The 19,941-nt window shown below is 53.8% G+C and overlaps 2 protein-coding genes across 5 annotated transcripts in view; both read right to left on the minus strand.

Annotated features, from left to right (window-relative positions):
* LOC103741225 (transmembrane protein 141) overlaps positions 1-6,248 on the minus strand; it is a 14,585-nt gene extending 8,337 nt beyond the window's left edge. Inside the window, exons 1-6 of one of the 4 annotated variants that reach the window (XM_029567740.1) lie at positions 5,868-5,922; positions 5,622-5,705; positions 1,688-4,732; positions 979-1,100; positions 527-601; positions 50-217 (exon numbers count right to left, since the gene is read on the minus strand). In XM_029567740.1, the coding sequence (XP_029423600.1) occupies positions 50-217; positions 527-601; positions 979-1,100; positions 1,688-1,757 (435 nt within the window). In that variant the 5' untranslated portion in view covers positions 1,758-4,732; positions 5,622-5,705; positions 5,868-5,922. Of the gene's footprint in view, positions 1-49; positions 218-526; positions 602-978; positions 1,101-1,687; positions 4,733-5,294; positions 5,403-5,621; positions 5,706-5,867; positions 5,935-6,161 lie in introns of those variants that run through there. The other 3 variants (XR_607573.2, XM_008841921.2, XM_008841922.2) reach the window with 3 other exon arrangements.
* Positions 6,249-10,217: 3,969 nt separating this feature from the next.
* LOC103741195 (ficolin-1-like) lies at positions 10,218-13,885 on the minus strand. The gene is given in 11 exon segments (XM_008841924.3): positions 10,218-10,573; positions 10,576-10,641; positions 10,734-10,868; positions 11,000-11,120; positions 11,519-11,658; positions 11,802-11,837; positions 12,430-12,465; positions 12,765-12,800; positions 13,084-13,137; positions 13,241-13,354; positions 13,564-13,885. Coding segments are annotated over 11 exon segments (1,215 nt in total). The 5' UTR covers positions 13,859-13,885; the 3' UTR covers positions 10,218-10,391.
* Positions 13,886-19,941: the final 6,056 nt, after the last annotated feature.

Raw genomic sequence — 19,941 nt, forward strand, 5'->3', positions numbered from 1 at the left:
GCCCACCCGACGGAGGAGCTCCGCCCGCCCCGCCCGCCCCGCCCCGCGCCTGCTGCTGCCGCAGCTCGTCCTTGGTGGCCTCGGGCTGGCTCTGCAGGCTGGTCAGCTCCTGCCGCAGGCTCTCAAGCTTCTGTCCGCGCAGCCGTGCCAGGTGGATCAGCACGTTGTGCGCATTCACGCGGTCGAAGACGTACTTGCGCAGCTTCTCCCGAGCCACCTGAGTCCGGGAAGGCGTCTGCGCGTGGGTACAGGCTGCTGCCGCAGCTCGTCCTTGGTGGCCTCGGGCTGGCTCTGCAGGCTGGTCAGCTCCTGCCGCAGGCTCTCAAGCTTCTGTCCGCGCAGCCGTGCCAGGTGGATCAGCACGTTGTGCGCATTCACGCGGTCGAAGACGTACTTGCGCAGCTTCTCCCGAGCCACCTGAGTCCGGGAAGGCGTCTGCGCGTGGGTACAGAGGGAGCGCCGCGGGGACCCCAGGAGGGCGCTGGGAGGGGCCGGGATTGCCGCGGGGCCCCGCGGGCGTCATTACCTCCATCGATCGGCAGTGTGCCAGCCTTACGGACGCGTCCTTTGCGCAGGCCTTGGAGATGGTCCATTGGTCGTACTGTGGAGCGGCGGCGACTGAGCCCGGCCCTTTTGCACCCCCTAGTCGCTGACCCCTCAGACACCCCCCAGGGCTTCTTACCCGCAGCTAGCCCATCAGGAACACCCTTGGTGGGACCCCTGAGCAGGGGCCCCGCCAGGGCCATCCCAGCTCGGGTGTGATGCGGTCTCAAGAGGGCCAGGTCTCCCCTAGCTGACTAGAGAGCCCAAGGGAACCTCTGCTGCAGATGCCTAGCACCGTTGGTGGGTGCTGGGAAACCTGTCCGGGCACCAATCACAGCGGAGCCCACCCCTGCACGCCTCTGGGATAAGGGGGGGTGCTCCAGTGAGGCCCCCCCCCCGTCCTCAGCCTGCAAAGAGGGGGCGGGCTTCGTGCACCTTCTGGGCCAAAGCCCAGCCCTGTGCCCCACGGCGGACGTTGCTGCGCAGGAGGCTTAGCGTAGCCTTGTTCTGCGCTTTCTTCTCCTTCACGCCCTGGATCTGAAGTGCCCGACATTGCTCTGTAGGTAGTGGAGGGAACGGGGTGACCAGACTGTGGGCCAAGGGACTGGTTGAGAATCCCAGGGAGGTGACCAGAAAGAGGCCAGTAGAGTGGGACAGTGCCTCTGCAACCAGTCCTGTCCTCCCACCCAGCCCTGGGGGACACTAGCTTCACTGTTCAAAGTGGTCTTCAGGGCTGTCCAGGGACCAGGGCTGGGCAGTGCAGGGGATGGGGCACCCATGTCACTTCCAGAGCCGTTGCTCCTAGAAGCAGGCAGGTCCCTCCCAGCCTCTCCAGCACTGAGTGCCAATATTGCATTACAAACACAAAACTCCTGAATCGGCCCTCTTCCATTTCACCTCCTCCCTCAGGGCAGTCTCTTCTATGACTTTTCTCAGCCTTGGGGAGGGGAGACTAGTGGGTGGCAAGTTGTCTAGTATTAGAACTTCAAAGCTCTGGGGCTGTAGTTCAGTGGTAGAGTGCTTGGCTAGCATGTATGAGGCCCTGGGTTTCATCCCCAGCACCACTAAACAAAACCACAAAGTCCTGTACCCAGGAACTCCTGCATGTCGGCAGGTCAGGATGGCAGGATGGTGTGGGGCTCACCCTGGAGCCGAGTGATGGTCCTTAGCTCATGTATCTGTGCTTCCACAGCTGCCTCATTGTGCACCTTCATGGTGGCCCTAAAAGTCCTCCAGGGGACCTCTGAGCCTCCCACCCTCTCTGGGAAGTTGGCTGCTCAACTGAGCCTAGGTTCAGATTGTCCCTGGAATTTTAAACCACTGTGATGGGGACCAAGGTTCTCAATGCCCAGGGAACCCTGGAACTTTGGCTTTCTGGAATTCTAGCTTTAGACTCACCTCTGGGTGCTTGCCTAAGGGAAAGGAGTCTTAGGGAAGCCTCTTACTGTTAAGGAGCTTTGCAGGGCACCAGAGACCTCTGGGTAGTGATGGTCGATTGGGGATGGTTTAGCACAATGCTCACCCCATACCTCTGCACCTCTGTGTCCCCTCCTCTGCCCTTAGGCTCACAAAGCAGTTGGAATGAGCCTCCCATACCTAACACCACTGGTCACTTGCTTGGCAAGACTTTTGTCCCTCACCCATACTCCCAGTTCAAGCCCAGGCCCTGGGTGACCTGGGACCCAATCTCAGCTTCTGCCCATCTCTCATAGCTTCTCAACACAGTTGGCCTGCCTGGTGCCCAGCCTGCTTGATCCCTGTCTCCCTCACCTCCCTGGGCCTTGGTTCACAAATTACTCAGTAGTGGTAGGTCCACAGCTCCTCACACTACCCCTTCCCTTAGAACAGTGTGTCAGGAGCACTCAGCAGCCTAGGTCACCATGGGGTATAAGAGATGGAACACTTTCCACAAACTAGTCTGCATGAGTCTGCACCAGCTTACTACTTAGGCATTTGTTCTTCAGTCGAAGAGTAGAAAGCTGGGTCAGGGTGGTGCATGGCTGGTTCCTCTGTTGCCTTTCTCCTTGACTGTGGATGCTCTCTTCTCCTGTGACCTCATGTTCATGTCCCTCTGTGCCAGGGTGTGTCCTAATCTCTTCATTTTATAAGGATACCAGCAAGATCGGATTAACACCCCCGATAGTGTTATTAAGCCCTAATCATCTCGTTAAAGGGCCTACTTCCAATATTTACTTTCTGAGGTCCTTGTGGCTTAGGACTTCAGTGTATGAATTTTGGGGGGTGCAATTAGACCACATGGACATATTAGAGCTCATTTTCCTGTGACCTCTCACACAGATCCCTTACCTTTCGATCACTTTCCCCACCAACGTCCAGTCTAAACTCTATTCACACCTTACCTTCCTTCTGGCCCAGACCTCATCCTTAGAGGGCTGGAGGGACCTGCATGGCCATGGCTTGCTCACCTCCCTAGTTTTTGGTGGCCCAGCTTGGTGTCCAGCTGAGGCAGAGTCAACTTATATCCCCCAATATTGGCTCTTCCCTTTCTCTCAGAATCCCTGGATTTTAGTGGGATACATGTTTGACCAGGACAAGGTTTCCTTCCTGGGTGTAGATGTACCATGTGACTTAGTTCTGGCCAGTGGTGTGTAAGCAGAAGTGGTGGGTGGTCTGTCCTCCTCCCCCTTTCTGCTAAATGGAATGAAGACACAATGGCTGGAGTTGGTGGAGCCACTTGGACCGATGAGCTAGATTTGGAAGTGGGAGCCATTACAGCAGGGGGCAGATGAAGGGAGCCTGGTCCCTGACCCTAGTACATCCCTGACCTCCTGCCAGTGTTTGGAGATGGTTTGTCTTCCAAAACTCCTGCTGGAGTTTAACCCCCATTGTGAGGTATTGAGAGGGTAGAAAATAGGACTGTGATGTTTCAAGGTAGGGTTTCTGAGAGGTGGTTAGAATTTAAATTGCCAGGGTGAAGCCACCATGATCAAATCCTGAGAGATTTATAGAAAAGAGAGACATGTGTGCTCTATCTCTGTCTGTGTGATGACCTGTGATTCTTCTGTGCTCTGCCAGATAGACAGCCATCACCAGATGTGGCCCCTGGGCCTTGAGCCTCCAGAACCACAGGCTAAAAATGAATGTCTTTTCTTATAACCCACTCAAGTCTGTGGTGTCTTGTTAGCAACAGTGTACACACTGATATACCACCCCCTGGATTTTTATATGAAAACTAGCCTACTCAACCTTCTGCTATGGGTTGGGGGAGGAGGCTGTCTTCCATTCTGCCTGCCCACCAGCTTTGAGAGCACATCAGGTCTTTATAGACACCCTTCTGATCAACGATCTTGGTGGAGGTATAAGGACTGGCTGGGGCTGAGCCTTTGTGCTTCTGGGATGCTAAGGTTGGGACCATTGTTGTTCTTCTTACAGGGCTGGTTGGTGTGGGTGGTCTGACCCCCCCCCCAACACTTTTTATGGAGAAAGCTCTGCTTCCTCCTCCATGGAAAGTGGGTTCCACTGATGCCAAGCAGGTGGGCGTGACCTATGAACTTGCCCCTACCTCTGTTCAATCCTCTGGCCATATTGTATAGCTGTAGTTCTCCATGAGGAGAGGCCTCGGTGGTCCTACAAAGCCTGCAGGGCTGGTAGGAATGTCCAGTTCTGGGCTCTGTATTAGGAACTTCTGCATGTGTCAGCTGTGCAACCACGCAAGTGTTTGGTCAAGTCTTCTTACGCCCTGCCTTGTTTGTTAATGCTTTAGATTTCAGCTGGGAAAACAGACAAACTATTTATTAGCCCCATGTCTCCAATACCCGCTGTCCACTTGGATTTGGGGTGCAGGGGTCAGGGAAAGTACACGGATATCTTTCACCACATGCAGTCTTCTGTCCCCACAGTTGTCTGCAACAGGACATGACCCTCTCTGGTTGACAGCACTGACCTGGCTTCTCACTGCCTTGGAGGAACAGGGCCTCTCCCCACGGCTCTTTGTGAGATGGTGTCCTGGGCAGGTCCTGGGTTTCCTGTAGCAGTGTTTTCACAGTTTTGTCAGGCCTGGCCATGCACATGTGCAGAGGACAGACAACTCTCAAAGGTTTGGGGAGGCCCTGGGTGAAGCAGGGAGGACCAGCCTGGAGTTAGTGGGACCTGAGGTCTGTGTTCCCGGACTCCCACTGCACCAAATCCTCTACTATCCAGTGGCCGGAGCTCTCTTAACTGTGATGATCTGTAAGAGGCAAAAAGGGAGACAGCTGGACTCAGGGCCATGGTTTCTGAGGGGCCCTGATTCCCTTCTATCATGGCAAAAACATGTCCTGTCAGGTGTGGTGATACATGCCTATAATCCCAGCACTGGGAGGTAGAGGCAGGAAGATCAGGAGTTCAAGGTCAGCTTGGGCTATATGAGACTGTCTCAGAAGAATAAAACAAAGCAAGGACAGCAGGCCTGAGAGCCACCAACTTGGTATCAGATTCAGGGCCTCAGTCCTAGGAACTTTGTGTGTGTGTGTGTGTGTGTGTGTGTGTGTCCATGCTGGCGCATGCCTGAGTGGCTGCTGTGCCTTGCCCACACACCTTACTTTTCTCTCTGCTCAGGGTATTTCTTGGGAATGGGCCTCTCAAGCTCTGTCTGCCGTACCCACTCCCAGACCCAGACCCATTCTGTAAGGAAGCTGGGTCTGAAAGGACGGGTCCAGCCTATCACTTGGGACCCATGGGCTTGTCTGCCTGAAACTCTGGGCACTGGCACCCCAGCTTCCCACTTCTTGCTGTCCTTAGGGCCCCCTCACCTGTACTTATGTCTTTGGGGAGCTGCCCTGTCTCCAGGAAGAGCCAGAGGTCGCTGCATTTCTGAGACTCCATTCTTGTCACTTGGTAGCTGGCCACAGATCCTACAACTGGGGAGCACAGGCCTCAGCCTTTGCACTTCTCAGAAGGGGACCTGGCACAAGGTCCTTCTGGGCAGACAGGGTGAACGACCTCCAGCCGAAACTAGGGTCCTATGCCAGGCTAAACAGTCCCCTCCTTGGCAAAAAAACACATCATCTTTTAAGGGCCAGTCACTCCCAGAAATGTGGCCGATTTCAGGACCTGGCCGCCCACCCTGGAGTACCCACCAGCAGCCACCAGGAAGCTCCACTGCACAGGGTATGGTAACTTCTTCTGGATGAACATTTGCAAGCCGAATGTCCCAGAGGTGCCTGTCAAGAACCAAGGAGCCATCTGTCAGCCTGCAGGTGACTAAGTGAGGTGCCTAGTGAACCTGCACTAGACTTGGCGCCACCTGCTGGGGAGACAGGAAGGTGCGTGTGTTTTTCCTTAGGGTGTGTTTTTGCGCCCCAAGACAGCTGGAGCCAGCCTACCTGTGACAAAGGTGAAAAGGCCCTTCATGAAGGCGTTCGACTGGCACGCGGCATATTCCTCGAGTCCCTGGCATGGGGGAAGGGGGTCGGTGGCTCAGCTCCCTTCCCCCTGCCCTCGTTTTCCAGCCCCTCCTTTGGGTGCTAGCAGGCCACGGGGGAGGGAGACTTGAGAATAGGCCCACCCCACCTCCATCCAAGCTCAGGTAGGGTGCCCCGCCCCATGGCAGGAGGGGTCCCCCTCCGCCTCGCCCCGACCGGGGTCCTCTAGGCCCTGAGCCAAGCCGGCCTTCTCACCGGGTGCTTGGCTGCCACAGCGTCCTCCACTCGGGACAAGCCCAGATTCACCATGGTTGGCTCGGCCAGGCCGGAGGGCGGGGGCGGGGCCCCAGACGGCCGGCGTAGCACAGGGGCGGGGCCTAAACGGACGTGTCGGGGGGCGGGGACTGGGGCGGAGCGGAGGATGCGGACCTGAGAGAGCCGGCCTCATAGGCCCGGCCAAGTGGGCGGGGCTGGCAGGGCGGGGCGGGGCCTGGCAGCCCCGCGCTCTGGGTTCCGCAATCTTGGATGCTGAGTCCGGCAGCCCCGGCGGCTCCCTTCGCCCCACATTTCCGTGCTCCTCACAGAGCGCAGTGATCGTTCTTTCTACATGCGATGCGGCTTTGCTTTAAGATACAGTTCAGGAAGTCCTTTTTTTTTTTTTTTTTTGAGACAAGGTTTCACTATGTAGACCAGGCTGGCCTCGAACTTACAGAGATCCTCCTGTCTCTGCCTCTGGAATGTTGGGATTAAAGATGTGAACCAAAGTTCCTGGAAAAAAAGTGCTTCTTTTTAAAATTTTTATATTTCATATGTATGAGTGTATTGCCTACATGTAAATGTACCTGTGTTGTGCAATGCCCTCGGAGGACAGAAGAGGGCGTTGGATCCCCTGGGGCTGGAGACTGTTGTTAGATGCCATGTGGGTGCTGGGATTTGAACCCTGGTTCTCTGGAAGAGCAGCCAGTGCTCTTAACTGCTGAGCCATATCTCCAGCCACAAAATGTGCATCTTCAAACTGAGCCTTCTGCAAGACTGAGCAAACTTGATTGGAACGCCAGTCACCGTGCAGAGTTTGGAATGTTACACTTTATCTTGGGCTATCTTTAGGCCCCTAAATAGGCATTCCTTGCCCACTTCTGTGTCTGACCTACTATCCTGCGACTAACAGATCAAAACCTTTTGGGATGTATTAACTTAGCAGATGACTTGCTCCCACTAACCAAAAGGCTGAGCGCCTCTGAAGCATATGTCTGAGATTTCTCTTCTGCTCTAAGAGCCTGCCTAATGCTTCAATGAATGTATTTGAAAAGTAACTTGATTTATGTTTTTCTTTGTTGTGTAACTATAAAAATTCTTGAAACTGCGTCCATATTGGGACATGGAATTTGGGGTAATCTGAATCTCTGTTCCTGGGTCATGGCTATTCATATTTGGCTCTAGAATAAACTATCTTTTACCCTCTTTGAGGTGAGAGTTGCACTTTTTCGTAGACAGAGGCATGTACCACCACACCTGGCAAGAACAGTGACTTTTGGAAATATTATTTAGCAAAGTAATTCCAAAAATATTATTGAGGGGCTGTGGTTCCTCTGGAGGAGCCAGAGCTCCTCTCCATACAGTGAGACTGATTGCCTACAGGAGGCCAGAAGGTGCTGGCTGGATAGGGAGGGGCCAGGACATGGGACACCCAGGAGGCTCCCAGAGGGAAGACTATGAGAGTTCTAGAAAGTGTGAGCCAGGAGTGGAGGAGGAATGGATGGTGTGTGAGAGAGGAACCTTGGGCTTGTTTCAGAGGCTGGAGGGGAGCAAGGACACAAGTGGGTGGTAACCTATTGTCAACTTCGCCAGTCAAATGGGAGAAGGGGTGGGAGATGAGTCTCAGGGACTGCCGTAGGTTGTGGGTGGTTTACCGTGAGTGCCCCTGCAGACCCCTTACCCTGAATTAGATGTCCTGTGGGAAGCATAGCCCAGTGATTGTTTCTGGCAAGGCTCAGCTGTATAGACTGGGCTCAGAGACTGTGGACAGTAGGTTTGGGTAGAACTAGGGTTTGCAGGTGGGTATACCTGGTTGAGAAGTGTGTTGGGGAGCCTGGCATGGTGCGCACCTTAGTGATCCTGGCAATGGGGAGGTGAAGGCAAGAGGATCTTGAGTTCAAGGTCAGTCTGGGCTAAACTTGAAGCTCTGTCTCAGAGAGTTGGGGAGAGAGAGAGGAGAGTGAGAAAGGAGAAAGAGGAAAGGGAGAACTGAACTCAGCTTCTCACGCTTCCAAGGCAAGCCGTTCACAGACTGAACTTTCTCCCCAGCTCCACGTTCTTCCTTTAAAACCTTTTTATTTTTAATTATTTGTGCATGTGGACCTGTGTGGGATTATGTGCTCATGAGTGCAGATGCCCTCAGAGGCCAGAAGAGAGCATCAGAGCCTCCAGAGCTAGAGTTACAGGCAGCTGTGAGCCACCTGACGTGGGTGTTAGGAACCAAACCTTGGTCCTCTGCAAGAGCAGTAAATACTCTTTTCTGTTTATTTATTTTATGTGTATGAGTGTTTTGCTTACATGTATGTAAGTGCAATTACCATGGAGGCCAGAAGAGGGGATTGGATCACCTGGAACTGGAAATTATAGACAGTTGTTAGTTACCATGTGGGTGCTGGGAAACAAAGTGGGGTCCTCTGCAAGTACTCTTAACTGCTGAGCCATCTCTCCAGCCCTGAGAGCAATAAGCACTCTTAACAGCTGAGTCATCTTCCCAGGGCTCCACCTTTTCTTTTTAAGGTTATTGCTTGTTAATGAAGTCATTAATGTTCCAAGCCCCATCACCGCCAGCATTAGCTGGGACCTGACAGTGGAAGAGACATGGGGAGACCTGGTACAGCGGGTACCTCTCAATGCCTGCTCCTCTCAGGGGTCCAGGGAACCCAGGGGTATACAGAAAGGGGGCCCTGGGTGCAGCTCCCACTGTCCTCAGAACCACACCTCCAGCCTCTCACCTAGGCTTATGCTGCCTTTTCTTCCGTCTGGATTCTGCACATTCCCTTTGATCTTCTTGCAGCTCTGCGGGCCCCCCCCTTTGCTCTGGGTTTGGGTTTCTAGCCCAAGAGGAAGTGGCCATGGAGGCTCCAAGTTGTAGCTCCTCTACTGTGGGAACAGGAGCTGTCGTCTCTGGTGTCCCTAGATTTGCCATTATGGCCTGTGTGCCCATGTGGGTGAAAGTACCACCCGTACCCCCTCTGCCAACACCTCCTCCATCCTACTCCTTATCTGGCATCCCAGAGGTCTTGATCCTCTCCTTCTCTGCCAACATCTATTTCACGGTCCAGGGTAGCAGATATCACACAAGTTTCTACCTCCACTTCCTTCCCTTGGGCCTGACCCTGCTGTTAGCCCTGGCTGGCCTAGAACACACTATGTAGTCCAGATTGGTCTCAAACTCATAGCAATCTGCCTGCCTTGCCTCCCAAGTGCTGGGGTTAAAGGTGTGTGCCACCATGCCTGGCTTCCCTCTTCCCCTCTGAATGTCCTTTTAGATCCTGTACCCTCAGCCAGGCTTGGTGTGTGGTGAGTAAGGATGATAGTGCTCCTGGCCAACTTGGCAACATGTGACATCCTCTCCATAGGGGCTCCTGGCCCTGTGCCTCCTGCTTGGGCCTGGCCACAGCATTGCTACCTCCTGCCCCATTGCTTCAGGAGAGCACCCCAGGCCTTACTCTCTGAACCTTCCAGGATAGAGAAAGTTCTTAGCAGGCTTGTCTCCTGAGAGTGAGGCAGGAATGGCTCTCTGGGCTCAGTTTACCCTTACATATAGTGTGAACATCTGCCCAGGGACTTTTGCGCTCCTTATGGCACTCTTCCTCTTCCGTAGGAGGCAGGGCTACCAGACCTGCAGAATTTCTTTGCCCGTCAGCAGGACCCTTGTCCAGCCGGTAGTTCTAGAGTTCCCGAGGTTACCTCCCCCGTCGACCTGCCCTTTGTGCTCGTTTCTAGCACTGGCCACTTTGTCATGTGTCCCCCATGCTGAGAGTGGCCATGGAACTGCTGTAGAAAAGACTGTGGGAAGGAACCTTAAAGCCCCATGAGACCCTTGATGGTCCCTTCTGTTTAGGGAATACAGGGCTGAAGAGGAGGCTCGGCCTCTGCACTTGGTAATGGGTCTGTTCCTGGAAGCGAGTGGGCCCTGGAAAGCTCTCTGCCTCCTCCCTCCTCTCTGGTGCTTTGGTCTAGGTGACTCTCTGGATCTTGGCCTTGAGGATGGCACGGATACATGGGGGTCTCCCTTACCTGCTGCCCTTCACCCCCGACTTGTCAGGCTATCAGTTCTGTTTCTTTGATCTTTATTAGTGCACACTGCCATGTGCCGAACAGTGTCCAAGAGGATGCATAGGCGGCACACGGCAGATAACACGGTTTTCATCTTCCCTCCGTATATACATCTGCTTCGAGCACGGCTGCAGGGACGGGGCTAGGGGCCAGCTGCTGGCCTTCTTCAGCCTAGGTTTTCCGGATCTTCATCTCAGTGACCTTGTAGGAGTAGTGGTGGCCTCGGCCACTTAGCCAATTGATACCATTTGCATAGGTCTCATGGGGGCCAGGCACGTAGCGTCCATTGAGGTTGGACTGGTGATAAACTTAATACCACCAGGCCCCATGGAACAAAGGTGCACAATTCCTCAGGATGTTTTGTCATTGTCTTGGTCCTTGGTTGTGAATGGCATGTCCCCATGCCTTGTCAGGGAGTCTCCTGCAAAGATTCATATCTGTCAGCTCTGAAGTCCACCCCAGATGGGAGGGGCAGTTTGCAGGTCCCTTCCATGTTCCCGACAAGGGATCTACCTGCAGTGCCCCCGAGAAACTGGCTCAGAATCAGCTTGTATTTCTCCTGTTCTCCAGACACCTGGAATGACCTGTACTTGCCATAAGAGATTTCATCTTGGAAATCTTGCAGGTCGATCCAGAGCTCCTGGTTCCCTAGTCACATGGGAGGAAGGAAGGAAGGAAGGAAGGAAGGAAGGAAGGAAGGAAGGAAGGAAGGAAGGAAGGAAAGACTGAGCCCAGGTGGTGTGGTAAAGCAGGTGCTGGCCCAGGTGCCATCTCCTCACCATTGGCTGTGAGTAGGTTTAGGTAGTCATTGCCCAGTCAGAACTCTGTGCCTACGTTGCCAAAGCGTCTTTTATAAGCTTCCCAATCTCGAAAGAAATCCACGGACCCATCTATTCATAGCTGGAAAAACCTGTGGGGTAGGTAGGGCATTCTGTAGGTGTGGGGTTCTGGGGAGTAGGGACTTGAAGGATATGTCTAGGTTCTGGTTCTTTCCCTCCAGAGGGGAAGACAAGGGCAGGGTTTCAGGAAGCAAGTGACACAGGCGATTGGTGGGCTCCAGTGGCCCAGCGTAGAAGGCAGGGCTACCAGACACTGTGATACGTCATGACCTGGGTCCTATGTCCGCTTAGCTCCCGCTACAGAGCTGGAGCTCTAGATTCTGGTCCATTGGTGCTCAGGGTCTTAGTGTGGAGGCACCAGATGCGTTTTCTTTGACCACTCGACTGTCTCCTTGGTTCTGTCTTCAGCTCTCCTGAGCATGGCTGTTTTGAACAAACCTCCAATGCCCTGTGTTAAACTTTCCTACTTACAGTCCAGCCCCTGCCGTCAGTGTCCATGTCACAGAGCACAGTCAGCGGCTGGCAGTTGGGGAGGTGGATGGTATACCAGCCAGTCAGGAAGGCCCCATGTGTCAGCACGTCCTTGTAGCTCCAAGGCCCTGTGCCATGGGAAAGGGGCAATGTTGGCCTGTACCTGGGGTGTGTTTCAGGGGCAAGGGTCCAAGTGAAAGTATCCAGGAATGTGGGGTCCCACACTGCATTCCCACCGGCAGGGGTAGGAGGGGCAGCCTGGGTCACTTACCTCTCTGGGACAGAGTTTCCCCCAGCTCCTTCTCACCTGGGCAGGAGACATGAGTTGTCTCTTTCTTGGTTCCCCCTCAGCACAGATGTACCCCCAGCAGGCCATAGTCCACTTGGCAGGGCTAGTGCCAGATCTGTTGTAGACCCCAATATACTCATCCTGGCTTCTACTGGCTCAGGCTCTTTTAGGCTTTTGGCTGCCTCTGGGACTTTGTCCTTTCTGTGATCATTTCCAGAGCCGGGATAGGTCAGGGTGCTGGTTGGGAGACTAGATGAACCTTGAGATGCCACAGGTTAGTTGAGCCCCTGAGGCTAGGATGGTGGGTAGGGGGGGTGAGTTTTCCCTCCTGGATCTCTTGGGACTTTTTTTTTTTCGGTCTTTTTGAGACAAGGTCTCCCTGTAGACCCAGCTGGCCCGGAACTCACTATGTTGGCCTCAGACTCACATAGATCCCCCTGCCTCTGCCTCCCGAGTGCTGGGATTAAAGACGCGCACCACTACGCCCAGCTTTTGCTATTCTTTTTGTACCATTCAGGGTTCCCCTGACCCTAGTCAGTCAGGACTCCTCTGGACTCAACTATGGGGTAGAGATGCTGGAAGTTTTCCAGGAGACTTGGGATGTACTTACCCAGTGATGACGCAGGCCCTTCGTCCCCTTTCTCTCCTGGAGAGATAGACACAGGGTACTGCCTGGTCTAACCTGGACCCTGCTCAGGAAGTCACCTAATGCCTTGTGTTCCTTCCAGCATTCTACCAGCCCTGAGGGCTGTGAGTCCCCAACACTCTGATGCCCAGAATGAGGCCTGGGTGTGGCGGGGGCAGGGAGACCTTAGGGGATTTGGGGGTGGTGCCACTGTGAACTGCCTCCCTTCTCCATGCGCAAGGCTCCCATCAAGCCGATAAGACCCTAACAGAGCCACATAAAGTTGCTCCTCCTGTCCCTTCTTTGGTTACCAGACTCACTTTTGACTCCTGGGGGCCCCCTGGTTCCTGGCTCTCCTGTAGATGGAAGGGACATTTTCACAGTGCTGGCCTCCGCATGGGGTGGGAGGCTCCTCTTCCCTGCAGAGTGTGTGTGTGTGTGTGTGTGTGTGTGTGTGTGTGTGTGCATGCACATGCAAGCAGGGCTACTAGGAGGAAGCCTGGAATACCCAGCCTGCTAGGAAGTGGCAGAAACACAGCTGTGCAGAGCCTGGGGAGGAGGGTGTGGGGGGATGAGGTGCTTCCTCCAAGTCCTTTCAGGGTCTTCGGTAGGTAGACCCACAGGAACGTCTCCACTTACCTTTGCTGCCAGGAGGCCCCATCTTTCCCAGGCTGCCCTGGGGGCCCCACTCTCCTGTAAATACAAGGATTAAACTGGACCCTATCTCCTAGATGGGGCTGGGGAATGGTTGGCCAAGGGGAGGTGGTAGAGGGGACCCCCCCATCCATATCCCTACCTCTCCCACCAGGGCTGCCAGCCTCCCCTTTAGACCCCTGTAGGCCAGGAATGCCAGGGCAACTTTGAATGACAGCTCCCTTGTCCTTGGCCCCCAGATCAGTGATCTTGGCTTCTGCATAGAATAAAAAGGGGTGGGCTTTGGAGCAGCAACGGAGAGCATACTGCACCCACCCACTCCCCAAGGAAGTCACCTAATGCCAGCCCACTTCTGGAGTTCCCAGGCTGCTCCTCTAGGTTACCCCATTGCATGCTGCCACATGTGCACTCCATACGTATGCACAGGTATGCATGTGCCCACATGCCTGAGTAAACCCCTCTCACCTGGACAGACACCTCCCTCCTGGCCCAGAGCCTGGGAGGGACAGAGACAGAGCAGAGCCCATAGGGCAGGTGGTTCCATTCCTCCAGGCAGAGAAGCCACTCCCTGGCTCCCCACTCCACGGTTGAGGCCTCTGCACTGGTGAATGAAGTATGAGGGGAAGGCTCCCCCTGCCTGGATTCCCCACAGCTCAGCTTTTTCTCTCCACAGGGAACCCAAATCAAGGGCAGGCCCAGCACTTCCTTCACGACACCCGCTGACCAACTCCTTATCCAGTGCCCCGCAGCACGTGGGCATAACACCCACCCACTTGGCCTCCCAGGAACCACGTGCAGGTGGCATGTGCTGCGCTCAGCATGATGTAGGCCTGGCTAGAGCTGGGGATCTGGAGGCGTGAGGACATCACCATCTACTCTTCCTCCTCCACCCTCCTCTTCTGCTTCTTATCTTAGTGCGAACAGCTGTCCCCAACAAACTTGGAGGCCCACCAATGAAAAAAATCCTGAAGACCAGCTGAGAAAGACAGGCGAGGCAGAAGACCTTTTGGGAGACTGAGGACACATAGTGCTTGATGGTATTGCTATCTGCTGAGCCCCCAAAGGGCCAGGCACTGTGCTCAGACTCCTCAGCCTCAAGTCCATGTGCACAGTAGACAGAGGTGTTTCTAATCTAGCCAGCCACTGGGCCTGGAGGGAGTTAGGCTTCGACCCCCCCCCCGCCAGGTTGGCAGAGCCCTCACTGACTACACTTGTGTATCTTAGACTGTGGCCCAGTGCTACCCACTGTCCTAGCTGGGGTGAGGAAAGAAGGGCCACGTGGCTGCCTGCAGTGAGCTGGGTGCCCACAGGAACCCGAGGGCCTGGAGTACACATGAGGCTGGGGACAGGAGGTAGGAGGAGGATGTGGTTTGGAGAAAGATGTATGCACTGAGGCTGCTCTGATGTGGTACCGGCCCCTCAACTAGTAGAGCCCTCTACCCCAGGACTGGCTACCTGGCTCTAGCACCTGGCTTTCCAGCTGGCCAGCCTTCCATCCGCTGGCTCCTAGGCAGCTGTTGTGCCCAGAACTCCTCAGGAGACCCTGTGCTCACATCTGGTAACTCTTCTCAAAGAGTCACGTCTGGTCTCCAGCTCTGTGTTCTAGCCTCCAGGGGATTCTGTTTGACACAGCAGCCTGGGGAACAGCCAGGAGAAGGTTAGAGTCCCAGGCTCCTCAGCCATTTGCTGATCATTGAATCAGGACCAGTCAGGCCAGGTCTTGGCCTCCTGAGGTCCCTCACTTGTGTGATGTCTAGAAAGTGCTTTTGCCTCTGTGAGTTCGCACCTACCATCTGTGGCCTGATCCAGAGTCCCAGGCAGAGTGCCCATTGCCAACAATGTCTCTTAGTTTTTCTTTTCTTTTTTAATAAAAATAAAAAAAACATTTTATTTATTATTATTATTATTATTATTATTATTTTGGTCTTTTTGAGACAGGGTCTCCCTGTAGCCCAAGCTGTCCTGGAACTCACTATATAGACCAGGCTGGCCTTGAACTCACAGAGATCCGCCTGCCTCTGCCTCCCAAGTGCTGGGATTAAAGGTATGCACTACCATACCCGGCTTATTTATTATTTTTATTTTATGTGTATGTGTGTGTTGCCTGCATGTAGGTAAGTGCACCCGAGTCGTGCAATGCCTGCGGAGAACAGAAGAGGCTGTCGGATCCCCTGGAACCGGAGTTAAGGACAGTTGTTAGCTGCCATGTGGGTGCTGGGATTCAAACCCGGATCTTCTGCAAGAACAACCAGTGTTCTGCTGAGCCATCTCTCCAGCCCCAATGTCTCTTAGTTTTCAAGAGCATGGTGTGTCCACGGATGAGTTGGAAAATGCACCAAAAGGACTTGTTTCTTTACTATAGAGAAAGCACAGGGCTCTGAGGCCCCTTCTTGCCTGGAGGGCCCTTTCTCCTCCTTCCCTTGGAGGTGAACCCATGGCTTCCTAGGGTTTCCTAACCTGCAGGCCAGATGAAGCATGTGCCCCAGCTATATCCCCACACTGCCCTCAGCCGACGGACTTCCTTCTTCTCTGCCCCCATGGACACTTCCCGCTTTCAGACCAAACTTCTTGCTGAATGTGCCTTTTCCTACCCCAGAATGACCCATGAGAATCATCAGAAAAGTGAGCTTCCCAGAATGGCAGCACCCCCACCCCCACCCCCCAACTCCAGCAGTTTGAAGTTCAGGCTGGGCACTGCCCTGGGTCAGGGTGACACTGGAGGGCACTGGCCGTCAATATGTGGCACAGCTCTTTGGGAGATGGGCCTCATGGGGAGAGAAGGGCCCCGAGTCTGCCTGGCTTCATGTGGATAGCTGGTTTCTAGACCAGATGCTGGGTAATATCCAGACAATTCAGTAGTAAATTCTCAATGGGGGTGGTGGTGGCAACTGCTCTGGGTTCCCAGTTACCCATCCACTTCTTTTCACAGACTGTCGATCAGTGCTAACTTGACAGCTGCCAGTCATACTCCTCTGGGAACACCAGGTTTTCCTTTATGTGGATCAGGGCCCCATGGCCAGCAAGTTCCCTCCTACCATCCGATTTCCATGATCAAGTGTGGCTACCTGGCCTTTCTCTTGGTCCTGCTGTGCCTCCTGCAGTCACATGTCTAGTGCTGTTGTGTGCGCCCCACACTTGCAACTTGTTACGCTACAGCCCCTATTCCTTTGGTTTCCATGAACCAGAACTATCCAATAGGCGTCCCAGCCTTATGAGAATGTCCCATCCCACTCCTGCTGTGAGTCAATCTCCAGGATCCTTCCTCTAGCTTCCTGGCCCTGTTCCTAACATGGCCTCTGGTTGGGCTCCAAGACTCTGGGGCACTGACACTGATGCAGTTTAGTGTGTAGAGAGAATATTTGGAGGGATGGGCTTGGGACAGGTTCATGAGCGGGAGGGTAAAGAAACAATTGTGGACCTTGCCCAGCCCCACCAGAAGCCTGGGCTCTAGGATGGTCCCTCCCAGTGTGTTGAGAGGGTGGGGCTAGTCAGGTCTCTGTGCCCCCCTAGTGATCAGCTGTGTATGATTTCCAGCTAAGCAGCTCCGAGCAGATGAGACTGTCCCTGAAGGAGCTAAGAGGGCACCTAGTAACAGCTGTTGGCTACAAGCCCTCCCTCAAAGGGGCACCTGGGCCAGTGTCAGCAGCGTTCACCTGAACGAGCTGCATTTGTAGAAGTGCCATGCTGGCCCAGCCCGTTACCCCAAATACCAGAGTCTGTCTGCAGAGGCTGGTGAATAGGGGCAGTCCTGGGCTGCTGAGCTGCAGCGGGACTGGATACCTAGCCGGAGAGGCCTGCCGTGGGCATCTCTGCTGGGAGGGTTGTGGCTTCAAGGACAAATTTGTAGGGAGTGAAAGTTGTGGGTGAGTGAGTGGAGGTACGTGTCAGGAGGCTACCGTAGGTGGTTTACCAGGCCAGGCTGGGCTGCAAGGTCATTAGGGGGTAGCATGTCCTACCATCTCCACTGGGGGCAGTGAGGCCCCTGCCTACTGCCACAGTCCCCCAGAGCCAGTTAGGGGCAAACTCAATACCTCACTCTCTTTAAAACACGCTGGCGGTGTCTTCATGTTCAGAAGAACCTTAGAGGTGGACTTGGACCTGGGGGAAGTAATGCTTACATGGAGCTACTCAGGCCAGCTGGGTTTGTGTGGGGTTTGCCTCCCATCGTCCTGATGCCTCCTGACAGCCCCCTGACAGCCCCCTGACAGCCCCCTGACAGCCCCCTGGCAGCCCCCTGACAGCCCCCTGGCAGGTGTTGGATCTTTTGGGCATCCTAGTAAACCTCGTGATGCTTTGCTGTGGATGTTTTAAAAGTAAAAATTTAATATGGAGAACACATTCCAGAGATAACTAAGTTCATTCCTTGATCTTTTTTTTAAAGATTTTATTTTTATTTTAAATTATGTGTATATGTGTGTTTGTGTGTGGGCATGTGCAGATGTGTGCAGGTACCTAAGGATGGCAGATGAGGGAGCTGGATCTCCTGGCTGGAGTTATAGGCAGTTGTGAGCTGCTTGGCATGGGTGCTGGGAACTGAACTCAGGTTCTCTGCAAGAACAGCATGTGTCCTAAGCCCCTGAGTTACATTTTAATTCTGTGCAGTTAAATTATTCCAATTTTTAACTTGGCCAGGGATGGTGGCATATGCCTGAAATTCTAGCATGGGGAGGCAGAGACAGGAAGATTTACATAAGTTCAAGTCTAGCCTGGTCTACATAGAGAGTTGTAAATTAGTCAAGGGTACATAGTAAAATCCTGTCTCAAAAAATATTTTTTTTCTAAAACTGGGCTGGAGAAAATATTTTTTTCTAAAACTGGGCTCAGAGGTAGAATGCTTGCCTGTGTGCATGGTGCCCTGGCTTTGATCCCCACTACTTAAAAAAAAAAAAAAAACAAACCCAACCGAGAACTCCATGGAACTTCCAGCCACAGTCATGTAAGTCTCTGTAAGTCTGTCCGCTTTCCTGAACTCCTCAGGAAAGCATGATTTCTCTTTTTCTTCATGCCTTTCTTACTAAACACGCTTCCTCTAAGGCTTTGGGCTGCCCTTAGTGTCTTGCATGTCTTTACTTTTTCTCTAAAGCTTCCTTCTAAAGCTGCCAGTCAGCCACATGTCTGACCTCCACGCAGGCCCTAAACCTGCACGGCTCCACGGCTTGCCTTCCTTCCCACCATTCACCTCCTCAAAGCAGCTGCTGAGACTACCAGCTCACTTTCCCTGAGGATTTTTAAGATTCTAATAAAATTGTAAAAGCTTCAAACAAACAAGAAAAACCCCACCCAACCAGCCAGGTGTGGTGGTGGACACCTTTAGTCACAGTACTCAGGAGGCAGAGGCAGATCTCTGTGAGTTCGAGGCCAGCCTGGTCTACAGAGTGAGTTCCAGGCCAGCTGGGGAGCTACAGGAAGACCCTGTCTCAAGAAGACAAAAACCAAACAAAAACCCCCAGCCAAACAAAAAAAAAATAACTTTTCTAGAGGGACTGGAGAGATGGTCCAGCAGTTAAGAGCACTGGCTGCTCTCGTAGGGGACCCAATTTGGTTCCCAGCACCCACATGGGGTGTCTGTAACTCCAGTTCCAGGGGATCCAATGCCCTCTTCTGATCTCCGTGGATATTGCACGACACGGGTGCACTTGCGCACATGCAGGCAATACACTTATACACATAAAACAACAATGATAAATGAAATAATTAAAAAAAAAAAACTTTACTAGAAACCTATATGGCCAGACCCTTTATGACCTGGTCTTGGAGTCTACCCCTCTGTCATGGGCCAGTCACAGGACAGCGTGTGTGTGTGTGTGTCTTTCTCTCCCATACCAGCAGAGGGCGCTGTGGCAGCTGGAGGGGGCGACACTTTCCTTGGGTTGGTTAATCTTCCTGGATCCTGGACAGACCAGCTTTGGTCTGACCCAGGCTGGTGGCACACGGTACCCTGCAGCTTGCTGTACCCCATGGAGTGCCGGTCCCGCGTGGCCCCACGGTGTGTGGTACTCCGCCCAGTCTTTTTCCCCCGCACAGGCCTTCACTGCCACTGGGGTTCCACAGGCAAGTCCGCCAACGAAAGCAGGGCGTCTTTCCGAGTGCTTGCAGCCTCGTGCCGCTCTCCACTTACCATAGTGTCGCTGTTTCAGTGCACACTTAGGACTGGATGCGAAGGACACAATGTCCAGGTTACTGCCCATTCCCGGGCGGCTCCTTCTCAGGGGAGCTGGGGAGACGGCTTCATGCTCTCCCACAGGTGGCAATCAGCGCCCGGGTGCTGTCTGGGCTCATGGAAAGTACTTTGCTGCCATCCAGAGGCCATTTCAGGGAGTGCACCTATCCGCCATTCTCCCCGGTCCAGGCGTGAGCAGCTTCCAGAAAAACATGTCTCCACCTGCTGGTCCCGAGCCTGCTACCTCCCGAGGACGCATCTGGGAGTACACGGGCCTGTGCCACCCTTCAGTGAGATGTGGCTGTGGGATGTGAAGGAAGTCCTGCTCATACCTTATGACGTGTGCTGGACACTAAGGAGAGGTGTGGTGGCCTGACTGACAGGGCCTGTGGTCGGGGCCTGGAGCACCAGCTACTCGCAGATCAGGGCAGATGCTGCCATGTAAGCCCCACCACCTGCCAGTGCTGCTGAGTAATAGAGACCCAAGACCTTGGCAACTGCAGGTCACAGCGGTCCCATCCACCCACCATTCATTCATCTCCACACGCCAGACCCTGGTTTAGGGACTTGGGAAACAGGACACTCTCAACACACACACACACACAGACACACACACACACACACACACAGACACACACAGACACAGACAGACACACACACACACACAGACACACACAGACACA

This window comes from Nannospalax galili, unplaced genomic scaffold (assembly GCF_000622305.1).
Source record: "Nannospalax galili isolate Female #2095 unplaced genomic scaffold, S.galili_v1.0 scaffold1421, whole genome shotgun sequence".
Lineage (NCBI taxonomy): Eukaryota > Metazoa > Chordata > Mammalia > Rodentia > Spalacidae > Nannospalax > Nannospalax galili.